Source organism: Zychaea mexicana (assembly GCF_025766255.1).
Source record: "Zychaea mexicana strain RSA 1403 chromosome Unknown BDB00scaffold_8, whole genome shotgun sequence".
Classification (NCBI taxonomy): domain Eukaryota; kingdom Fungi; phylum Mucoromycota; class Mucoromycetes; order Mucorales; family Lichtheimiaceae; genus Zychaea; species Zychaea mexicana.
The window spans coordinates 453,846-466,202 of record NW_026516671.1 but is presented as its reverse complement, the minus strand read 5'-3'; the positions used below and the strand labels follow the sequence as shown (position 1 = coordinate 466,202).

At 32.5% G+C, this 12,357-nt stretch overlaps 1 protein-coding gene across 1 annotated transcript; it reads right to left on the bottom strand.

Moving 5' to 3' along the window:
* Positions 1 to 8,152: 8,152 nt before the first annotated feature.
* BDB00DRAFT_936129 (uncharacterized protein) lies at positions 8,153 to 11,614 on the bottom strand (the record flags this gene model as incomplete). The annotated part of the gene is made up of 7 exons (XM_053129216.1): positions 11,521 to 11,614; positions 11,204 to 11,215; positions 10,223 to 10,269; positions 9,412 to 9,427; positions 8,428 to 8,732; positions 8,205 to 8,350; positions 8,153 to 8,176 (listed from the first exon to the last, which is right to left on the bottom strand). Exons 1-7 carry the CDS (start codon positions 11,526 to 11,528, stop codon positions 8,153 to 8,155), a joined length of 558 nt encoding a protein of 185 aa, XP_052983952.1. The 5' UTR covers positions 11,529 to 11,614.
* Between the last annotated feature and the right edge of the window lie 743 nt (positions 11,615 to 12,357).

The following is a 12,357-nucleotide window of genomic DNA, read 5'->3' as shown; positions in this document are numbered from 1 at the left end:
TGCAACCATCTCTCTTCCCTTTTTCCCGCCACCACCACCTGTGCAAAGGATCGCACTCGCGACGCACGCATCTGCATCACCATCACCATCATCAGTTCATCCACCGCCTGCACCAGAGTACAAAATGTCACGCCATACTGTAACGCTTGATATGCTTTGGCGCGAATGGTACTATGGCTTGGCTGGTGCACCTGCAGTTGATGAATTGGAGCGCGAGCACGGCGTTGCGTGGCGGCGAGCAGAGTCAGAACGCCGATTTTATAACCGAAGACGTATAATCATCGATAACATCAGAGATTATGCCACTGAACACAGACTGACCAACGAGGCAGCTGTCACAATCCTAGAAGCGAAAAGAAGCAGACAAAAAAGAACCTTGCATTGGATTGCTGAAAACCCAAATCTTTTCTTCAATACCTAGCTTTCCTATGCTCACACTCGCACACATCTTTATATTTTCCGCTTTTCTCTCTCTCTCTCTCTCTCTCTCTTGGCTTTTGCTCTCTACCTCTCTATCTCTCCATCATCTATATGTTTCCTCGTTACCACTCTGCCTCTGCTGTTTCTGCTATCTCTCTGTTGTGTCTCTTTGTCATTCTGTCTCTCTCTCTCGCTCTCTCTCTCTTCTTTTACTATCCCAGCTCACTTACACAACGCACACATACACATTACATTTATTAACGTTATTTCACATGTGTTTGCATCATATCTTTTGAACTTTTCACTCCCCATCACCTCTTCTACATATTATAGATTTCTTTACACCTTCAATTTTTGCTTTGCTCTTCATTGATCATAGTCGCCTTTCTTTTCTACCAGCTTCGACTTTCTTTTATTCAATAACATAAACGATTCAGCCATTACAAATTTCCAAGCATGGTTATTGTCATTACCAACTAATCGATAACAGTAGCATAAGTATGTGCTTCACTGACTGCAGGCATTTATTTTCAAATTTAAAAGCTATCATAACAGATATCACAAGAGTACTATGGCTTACCTTATTTTTATGTAAGGACAATGGTGCGTGCTGCATTCTATGTTGTCTAAGACCAGACTGTTTATTGCAATGATGTTATATAAGGACGACGTGAAACAACTGCGCAACTCGTTGATGCTCTAAATAATAGAGTGGCCAGTGTTCTTTTGCGTTCTAATTCTAAGAGACCGAAATCACCCGTGGTCAAAGAGATTAGCACCAAACTGCCCTCTGGCATAATTGATACAGACTGTTATTGTTGTATTTGATTATTACGCGCTTCTTCTATGGTGTCATGAACCATGGTGCTGTCCTCAAATGAGAATCTCATATCGACAAGATATTGATCGCCTTTTACTTTACCAGATTGTTTCTCTCTCTACAATCATCTTGATCGTCTAGTGGGTATCTATGGTAGCTTATCTGTTGTCTAGGTTTATTACAATAAGAAAAACACGCGAGAAACACTGGCGTTTAACTGTTTGCTCTCTATTGTACTTATATATGTTTTAAGGATCGTGTATAATTCTAACATTAAGTTAGTGTACCATTTTAATAGCGATTTTCGCGGTCATCACGTAGAAAGATGTACAGATTGATTCAGTAATCGAAATGGTGAAGGTAGTTTTCAAGAGCAACCCCTTCAACAAGATTAGCTTCCGCTCGTTGTAATGCAGTATGGACTGCTTTCTTTACGCTGGGGGACTTGGAGTGAATATAAATCACTTATTTATTCCCTTTGAGCAAGATAATTGGCTTAAAAATTGATCAAGTCCCGTTGGGTTTCAATTCCCGGGGACCTCGCTGGACGCAGTGGGACTTTGAGGTTTTATAAAAAAGTTAATAGAAAAATAAAAAATTTATTCTCTACTGATTATTTCCTATATCTTTCGATGCATAATAGCTTTTGTACATATAAATCTAAAAGAGGAAAAAAGAAAGGTACGTTTTGTGGGAAAAAAATAAGAACTAACTTATCTGATAATAAACCTGACTTTCTTTGTTGCTCATATAGTAAAAAACATATACTAAAAAAAAGAAAAAAAAGATATACAAGTAGATATGGTGCACGCCGCCTTAAAGCGTACCGCTTTAGTAGGTAACTTTAAAGTACTGTGAAACCATCTCACCACCCCATATCAAAATTTTAAACCGATAAAAATGTTCCTTTTGACCAGGAGAACAAAGTTATCGGTTTGGATTTTTCATTTTTCTAATAAAGTTTTGAGTTACCGTCGCTCAAAGTCGGAACAAGTTTATAAGTGATAGGGAAAATTGACAGTAGTTCGAATCCAGCTTAAACCAATCAGGAGCTTTCGTTTGTTCGGCAAATATATATGCCGAATTTGTATTACATGAGATCTTCACCGATTATCGATTATACTGTTACATATTGCTGCGTATAGAAATTTCGTCAGTAGATTGTAGTCTTATGCACCTCTTTCTTTTACAAAGAATCTAATATTCATTATGGGAAGCGTCAACAGACGAAGTCGCCTTGTCAAAAACAACCAGTAACGTGTGCAAAGTGGCCAATTCGGCAAAAAACTACCTGAACCTACAGATAGCTCACGTGCTAGCTATAGCAGCGATGATTCTTCCGATGATTCTTGTGAATACGACGATACTAATGGGTTGGAACATGAAAGGGATGATACTGTACTGGAACGTTCAGGAACTCGTTTGCTTGAATGGTTTCAAGGTGCCGACAATAAGCTAAGAAGCTCGTATACTGGTATATATTCTCTATAATTATGATAGCAGCACTATGAAACACATACAAATGGTCTATTGCATCCTGAGAAAAATATTGACAATGTTGGGTGAATGGAGGCAAATCAGAAAGTACTTATTATCGACGAAAACGGGATGCTAAGGAACTCGCTACCCATGTAGAAAAAATGAGACGGCTCACTGATATGGGATTTACTAAGATTCAAGATCCTATGGAAACGAGCAACAGCAGCAGTGATGATGAAGATGCCGACGTTGAAATCGATGAAGAGCTGGAGATGTTAAAGATTGTGCGGCCTGCTTTGATCCAATTACGCAAGGATATCAAAAATAAGAAAACCGAAATAAGCATGATGTCAACTATTGAGGCCAACAAATACCTTAGCATCGAAAAATATGCCAAGCTCCGGATCGACGATAACATGCGTATTATGGAGGCAACACGATTGGTTGCAGATGCCATTTGGGAGAAACACACTATGGTGCATACTGACTTAAACCGTGAGCTGTCGAAAATTGAGCATTTTTTGAAACACCGCGGCCAAATTAACACCTGAAACACCCGATACGTTTCTTCATATATCATACTCTATGTTTGCACTAGTCAGGGAATTACATGATCGATACTATACTCATTTATTTATGATAGTCAGAAATAACGGAGGTAAAAATACAAACTAATCACTTGCAATAATTCTGCGGTGGGATTTGTAACTTCTAGAAGTTATTTTTCTCTACGATCTTGGCAGCTTCACGATCGTCTTTCATATCCTTGTATGCTTAAATATAACGCTAGTAACGGTTGTAGTATCGACGTATGATATCCGCTCTTTGACAGGTACACTTCGCTCAACTCAGATAATGTAGATTGAAACGAAGTACTGACAATGGTTGGTACTGAGTTATCCTCGATTTTGATTCATGTTTGAGAGATTATCGATATTATATTGCAACGAAGTATTGATAATAGTTGGTCCTGAGTCATTCTCGATTGTGATCCATGTTTGAGAGATTATCAATATGGTGCTAATTATGTAATATTTGATTCATCTATGTGTGTGGTGTTTTCTCTACTGCATTTTAATGGTTACGAAGATGGTGGAGTGGGTTGAGTTATTTGGATCAATCTCAAAGTAGTGTAGCTTCACTACAATGAGCGAGTATCAATGAAGGAAACACAACCCAAAGCAGTATGATAATGAAGATAACGTGTTTGTGTAACCATGACCAATGCAATGTTACACAGACTGTAATAGCCTACATCACCTCACTGATCTACCCCTCCCACCTTGTCGAAATCTTGGGTCTATATAGTAAATTTTCATATTCCGACAAAACTTTGATGGCTATCAGAGCTCTCCAAAACACCTTTTTTCATAAAATAACGAGTAAGAAATGCTTATAATATGCTATTAAACACATCTTGCTGGTCAGAATCTCAGAAAATTCACTTTGGACAACTCTGATACACTTTCTTTTTTTGGGTCGGTATTTCAAATATATTAACGATTCAAGTCAGTATGCACCATAAACATTTGCTGACAAGAATCCGTTGGTGGACCAAAGAGTATCTTGAAACCGGCAAGATTTGCATTAATCGCCAAGGTGCTCATGTTAAGTCTGCGTCACTTTTGGCTGATGAAAATGTCAAGGAGGCAGCTTGCACTTGGATCCGTAGTCGAAAGCCAGCAGAAAGGAGTATCCCAGAGCTCAAGGTGGAACTAGAAACGAATATATTTCCGAAAGTATCCAATATCAGCAACGCAGCAGTATCTGAGCGCACCATCACACGATATATGGCTCACTGGGGATTTGAGTATAGAGAAAGTGGAAAAGATGTACGTACATGGAAAATATCAACTATATATTAGCACATTAGATAGATAGCTAAACGTACTCCTTTTAAAATTGTCGACAGATCTATTTTGATGGTCACGAAAGAGATGATGTAAAGGAGTACCGTGTTCGCTGGGCCAGGGCAATGATGGGATACCGCAAGAAGATGAAAACGTACACTGAAGATGGCGAGTTGGTCGAGCCAGTGTTAGAGGACGAAAACGACGTTGAGCTGGTGATGGTAACACATGACTAATGCATATTTTATGCAAACGATGACAAGAAAACCAATTGGCTTGCACAAGGCGAAACTCCCTTAAAGAAGAAAGGACCAGGAGCATCGTTGATGGTAAGCGATTTCTTGTGCCCATGTCATGGCCGGCTCATGCTATCAGAAGAGCTCCGTAGTCTCCCTGAGCATGCAGACATTCCATATGAAGCATGAGAAATCATTTTACCTGGTGCAAACCGTGAAGGCTATTGGAAAAGTGAAGATATGGTCAAACAATTAAGGAAAAAGCAATTCCTATATTCCAGGCAATGCATCCTAATTGTAAAGGTATGTTTTTCTAATCATTATATCATATATACTGAATATTATTTAATACAGCGTAATTAATCTCTTACCCGAACAGCTGTCTTTTGCTTTGACCAGAGTTCCAACCACAATGCCTACAGGGAGAACGCCTTACGGGCCCAAAAGTTCAATCTTAATCCTAAAAAAATCAGTCAAAAGCAATACTTGCGCGAACCATCAACTCGTATCCGGGATGGGTGGTTTTTTGATGAAAAGAACGAAATGATGTTTCAATTCATGTACAGAAGAATTGATGGTAAAATTCATCTGCGAGGCATGCGTGAAGTTAGTATTTTTGTACCATTAGTCACGAGACATAGCACTCACTGTTGTTTCATTCTTTTGTAGATTTTAGAAGAAAGAGGCCTTTGGAAACAAGGGATGCAGAAAAAGGAAGCAACAGAGGTTTTAAGTGCCCAGCTTGACTTCACCTCAGAAAAAAGTGCTATAGCATATGCTGTTCAAGGCGCCGGTCACGGTTTTCAGCTTTACCCAAAGTTTCATTGTGAGTGCAATTTCATTGAACGCTATTGGGGTACTGTTAAACGAGAAGTGCGTAAGCGATGCAACTACACTTTTGCAAGCCTCAAGAAAACTGTCCCCGAAGTTCTCGATAGTATTCCGCTGCCAATGATCCGTAATTTCAAGCGTAGAGCATGGAGATACATTAAGGCATACCATAATGGTTTAGAAGGTCGTGATGCTATTAATGCTGTAAAAATCTACACATCTCACAGAAGAGTTCGAAAGAACATGTAAATATATCTATCCATTTTATATGCGGCATTTGAAAAATAGCGGGGATATAAATTATAAAACTGACAGTAATTTTTGCTGGAGGTATGGTTTAAGGTGGCATGCACTATAATATTGCTGAAAATCAAAGATTTAATAAAAAATCGAATAATGAAGAATTATCAAATATAAATATAATAAAAAAAAGAAGAAAAAAAGACTAATGAAATTAATCATTGGAAATCCTTTTCTGTTATGTTTTATTAATATTTTACCTTAATAATATGAAATTATATGTTTAGATGATGTTTTAGAATATATTCATTCACTAAATCCTTTTCATTAAATCTATTAATATGCAACCAACTATTATCTATAGATAGATAATTTTTCCATTTCATAAAAAATATATATTCATTATGCTTAATTTTATGGTCAACTATACTTTCTATTTTATATGCTTCATCCTCTATACTTCTAACTTTACTTATATTAATAGCTTTTTCCTTCCCTTTACCTTTACGTCTTCTTTTCTTTTCATTAAACTTAGGAATATCATCTTCACTACTATCATTATTATTACTATTATTATCTTCAATAACCTCATTATCAATATTCATATTATCATCAATATCAAAATTTAAAAACTGTTCTTGTAATTTAATTATTTTATCTTTTTTTAATGCAGCTTCACTTGAATTACTAATAACAATATCTATTAATTTAGCTTCAAATGGAAATTCAAAGTCATTAGATTCCCATAATTTATGATGTACTTGTATATTTATATTAAATTTATCACAAAACTTTTTTATATTCTTTAGTAAACAAGCAACCCGAAACTGAAGATTATAAAATTTTATATTATTCATTTTTACTATGGATTTATTATTATTAAATCTATAGTATTTATTACCAATTTCTGAAAACTGGTTTTCAATTTTTGATCTAAAACTACCAAATACGTCATTATAACGTCTTTCATCTGCTGTTAAATTTACATTAATTTCTTTATGGATTGGATATATAAAATTATTTTTAGATAAATCATATCCTTTTTCACTTGAAAGTTCTATCAAATTGATTTATAAATAAAGTATATCTACTATCAGTTACTAATACATCTTGTTTGCTTAATTTGTTATATAGTTTCATATTTAAGAACATAGAGCCATCAGAACTATCAGAACAATAATCACTTTTTGATGTATAAATTATCATATCATTCATATCAGATACAATTTGTGTTCGTATACCATTTTTTTTAAATTTATAAGAAAATAATCTTTCACGCCTTATATCAGTATTAACATAATTTATTCGTGAATCATATCCATCAATAATAAATGTAATATGCTTAAATAATGGTGGATTATATTTATATGATGATAAAATACGTTATGTTACTGTTGAAAACATATTTTCTAAAGAATTATTAACTATTTTATTTATTCGTTTGTAATTATCTTCATCCATCCAAAATTTTTTATAATATTTATGATATGTTGCTTGAGGCAAATATTTATTAATTTCTATACCTGATATACCTGATGCTAATTGATATAATAGGAATAACCCTTTTTCTATTTCGAAATAAGGTCCAGCATATTCACAATTAGTATATAATATTATTAAAAAAAAGAATACTGATATATATCCAAGTTTATCAACTAGAATTTTTTTAATTTCTTTAATATTTTTAATATGTTTTATTTCTGTACGATGTTTATACTTATGGTTTATAATAGGCCAATTAGATTCTAAAAATTTCCAATTATTAATAATAATTTTATTAACTTCATTATTTATTTTTTAATTTAAATCTTGCTGGTCCATTATACAATTTATCTTTTTTATAAATATAAAATTCAATTTTATAAATAATTAAAAGTAATTTATAATCATGAGAAATTTTTGTAACTCTTAAAAAATTTGTACTTTTAATTTTTATGAAATATTACAACTAGGATACATACCCCTACAGCGTCAAAGATGGAAATATAATGCAGTGAAAAGAGCATGTTAAAGATGGGTGGAAATGTAGATGCGTTTTTGTCGGAAAAGGTTTAGAGTGATTGTGGGTAGGTAAATGCGTGCTTATTTTTCTTGCATATATGAACACTCAGAGTCGTCGGCCTTTCTTTTTTGTGGGGTTATTTTGACAGGTCCGTTCAATGCTGATGGGATGATGACTGTGCTTGTTTCTGTTACGCTCGATACGAAATCTGACCTGTTTTTCTTTGGCTTGGCAACTACATCCATGGTCGATTTTACGATTCCCTGTTGTTTTCTTATGAGCGGAAGTTGTGAATCCACTGCAGAGAAAATGAATAACGATGTTACCTTAATCTTAAGGACAGCTTCTAAATACGGGATGTAGGTTTTATAAAAGTCGATCAATGTTTCTGGACTTTGCTGTTGTTTGATTTCCCGGATACAGCACATATATCCATCTGGAACGTCCATCACATATGTTTTCATATGCAAATCTGGTAGAAAATACGAGTAGTCTTTAGTCAAACAAGAGCGAAACAGATTGGTTGTCCTAGTGGAACTGAAGACTTACATGCATGGACCATGCCTACCACTCGCAACAAACGGACACTCTCTTCATCGTGCTCGACCTTAGCAATCAACTTTAGCATGATGTCTTTTAGTGTTTTTGGGAGGTTCATGAATGTTTCATGGAGCTCTTTCTCTCCGACACTGCTTTCATCGACAAAGCCGTTCTCCGCCACACCGTACTCCAATTGGTCGTTTCTCAGTATCAGGTCTGGCTTCAAGGCATGGACTTTTGGATGGATGGAGCCATCTAATGACAAATGACCTTCGTTGACACATGCGGATCCAGATACTATATGTTGGTCGCTCCTAGAAACAAGAAGAAGTAGTATAATCTTGATCCATAATTAAAATATTAATATTTTGAAATAACCTAATTGAATCATCAATTGGTTCTTCTTGAATTAAAATTCTCTAATGTTTGAGAAGATAATCTATTAAATTCTTCTCATGGATTAAATGAATCAGAAGAAATGATTCCTCCAATATTTGAATTAGAAATAATCATTTCATCAATATTAGTGTTACTAATATTATTATTATTTAGATCAATATTATTACCTCTGAGATAAGTTAGAAAATTATAGTTTAATCTTAAATTACTAATAGTTCTATAGATTCTTACACCTAATGATTCTGAAATTGGAAGAGATGAATTATCTTCAATCCTCATTGATGAATATCTAATTCGATCAAAATCACTATCTCTATCTCTATTCATAAAATAAGTTAATAAATTAAGAATACTAATATTATTAATATTAATATCAGGTCTAACCCTAGCCATATAATATTGAGCGAATCTAAGGAAACTTGCTCTTAAATTAGTATTCAATTCTGGTTCAATATTAATAATTGAATCCTCAGATTCAGAATCAGATTCTAAATCATCATCTGAATCATAAAATGAATCATACCATTCTACTAATGAATTAAATCGATTAATACCTGAATTAATTAACTCATTCTCTAATAATGAAGTACTTACTGTATTATTAATAATACTAGTAGTATTGTTAATCCATTCAATACTAGAGCTAAATGGAGTAGTAATAGAAAAATAAACACTAGTTGTAGTAGAATTAATCCATTCAATACTAGAGCTAAATGGAGCAGTAATAGAAAAATAAACACTAGTTGTAGTAGAATTAATCCATTCAATACTTGAATTAAATCCTTCAACCCCTGAATCAATCCATCTATTAAGATAATCACAAGGAGTTCAAGCATATGCATAAATTGCAGACACAGCTGTATAAGTCTGATACAAAATGAAACCAGTAATCATTAAAGATCATGAAACACAAATAACATTCAAGTAATGATTCTATTCAATTTCTGAAAGAATCTGTGGGATTGAACTCCAATCAATATTACTAACTTTATTTTTAATTGATTCAAAAATACCATTACTACTTAGTGTATTATCTTGTAATTTAATCTCAAGATATTCAAACTTAGGAAATTGAATACTTAGTAATTGAATTGAAGGTAATTCAATAGAAAATAGATTAAAATCATTAATTAATGAATTAAATACAGCTGATTGAGAAATCTCTCTTGAAAAAAAGAAATTACTAAAGTTATCCTCGAATATAGAGAAAATAGGATTAACAATAGTTTCAGAATTTGAAGTTGGTTGATACTTTTTCAAATTCTCGAACAATAAAGATAAAAAATAAATAACATAATTAATTTGTATAAAGCCTAAAAGATGCCATAGATTTATTTTTAATTATTAAAATAGTATAAGCTATACTATTTTTTTAATTTTAGATTAGTAATAGCAGGGCTTCTACCCATTCTAATCTCTTCGTGTGTAAGATCTTTGTATAACTTCAGGACTCTAAATAAATTATGAGTAAAATCACTAAATTTATATACATTAATATTATGATTTATGATCTTTACAATATTGCAAGTAATTTCCAAACAGAGTCCTATCTGAAGTGGTATCTTTCTTTCCTAATCGAGTATAGGAATTATTAGATCTTTCTACATTATTATCATACCAAGTTCTAAATCCTGATTCTAATGATGTTTCCTTAATATTAGTTAAAGATATAGCATTCTCTTTAATTACAGGTTCAGTTTCAAGAGAATCTTGAATTATAGATTCAGTTTCAGGATCCTTTTGATCTAGAACTAAACCTTTAGTTTTATATCTAAGCTCAAGATCTTTAACTTGATTATAAAGAAGACCATCTAATAATTCAATTTGTTTTAAATTCATATCATGAATAGAAGATAGTAATCTAGCTTGTCTAAGATCAGTAAATATCCTAACTGAAATAGTTAGAATATAGATAATAGTTAAGTATAGAAGAATCTCATCTTTATGAATATAAAGATAAGATCCACCTAGAATAGTGGGGATAGCAGTTAATAAGATTTTAGGCATAATAAAAATCTAATCAAGGTAAAACATCTATCGATTAGATTTAAAGATTAATACATTACATATCTTTATTGGATTACTTTTAAAATAATTTAGTAAATGAAAAGAATCTCTCTATACTTTTAAATAATTATATCACATAAAGATAATTAATACTAATACCATTAACATTTGCTTGGTTTGGTTTGTTGCCTAGATATCTAGGGGGCAAAAGTGGTATATTCTTAAGACGATAAGAAACCTTAGAACCTACCTTTAATTTTGATTTCCCCTTTTCCTCCCTCATCTTTTTAATAGACTACCACTAACAAGATAAATAATAAATAGATTATTTTATGTATATAAATTATTTGTTATTCACAATTATACAAGAGATTCTTACCTAGAGTTTATCCTAGATTCACACAAACAAGGATAACATATGGGTTGATCAGGATATTTAATACCTAAATAGATTTACTGCGTCATAGAGGATTATTTTAATTTAAGATTTTTAATAGTTGAACTTCTACTAATCTTAATCACCTCAAATTTGTTTAGTTTTAGTCTTTCTTACAAACTATAAAAGTAAGGAGATGACAATGTAAACCAACCCCTTGATTAAGAGATTCTCCTTTATTATAATATTATTTTCACACAATTTAATTCAAAACAATTTTTTAAGACAGTAGGTGCAATTGGAACATTAGGCGGTCTTACTTCAACATATCATTTAACTAAAATGAAATTAAAAAATGTTTCAAGATTGAAAGAAAGAGAAAGAAAGAGATAAATTTGAGTTTGAAAAAGAAAAATAGAATAAACAATTTCAAGAATTATTAGATTCAAAATCTTCTTCAAATACTCAAGCTATTTCATCCCAATCAAATAATTCTAATTCATCTTCAGAAAATATTACTGTTGATTCAATCTATGACTGGGATCTATTCAATACTACTGATCTAAATCTAACTCAATTTGTTAGATTTGTAGAACTACTAATTGGTTCTATGGTATTATTTTCTATATTGTTTCTATTAATGGAATATATTCTTGATAAAAAATTAATTAAATATTTAGATAAACTACCTAAATGGCTTAAATCATTATCATTTAAGATCTAAATATATTTTTATCCATCAATTATTACTTATTTTTGAGATTATGACTTTATTGATTTTTAACTTATTATATAGTTATTCTTATTTATTTATTACTATAACGAAATTGTAGATTCTGTAGGAATTACCATTTTAAGTTATTCATCTCTTAGTTATAAATTACTCTTACAATAAAAAAATTTTTCAAAATATTTTATAGCAAGGGTGGGAGATTTATTCTTTACTTCTAGTTTTAATCTTTTCTATCTTAGAGCCATACCCCGACTATCCCCTACTGGGCCAGGGGGGGTACTGGGCCAATGGGGGGATACATTATTTCATAATAAAAAAAATTATTACCAACTATAGATGAGAAAAAATTCATCAAAAATTTAGCAATTGCCCTAGTCCCTTTTAGGAAAAAAGATCTGCCAGAATGAATCGAACCTACCGTAAT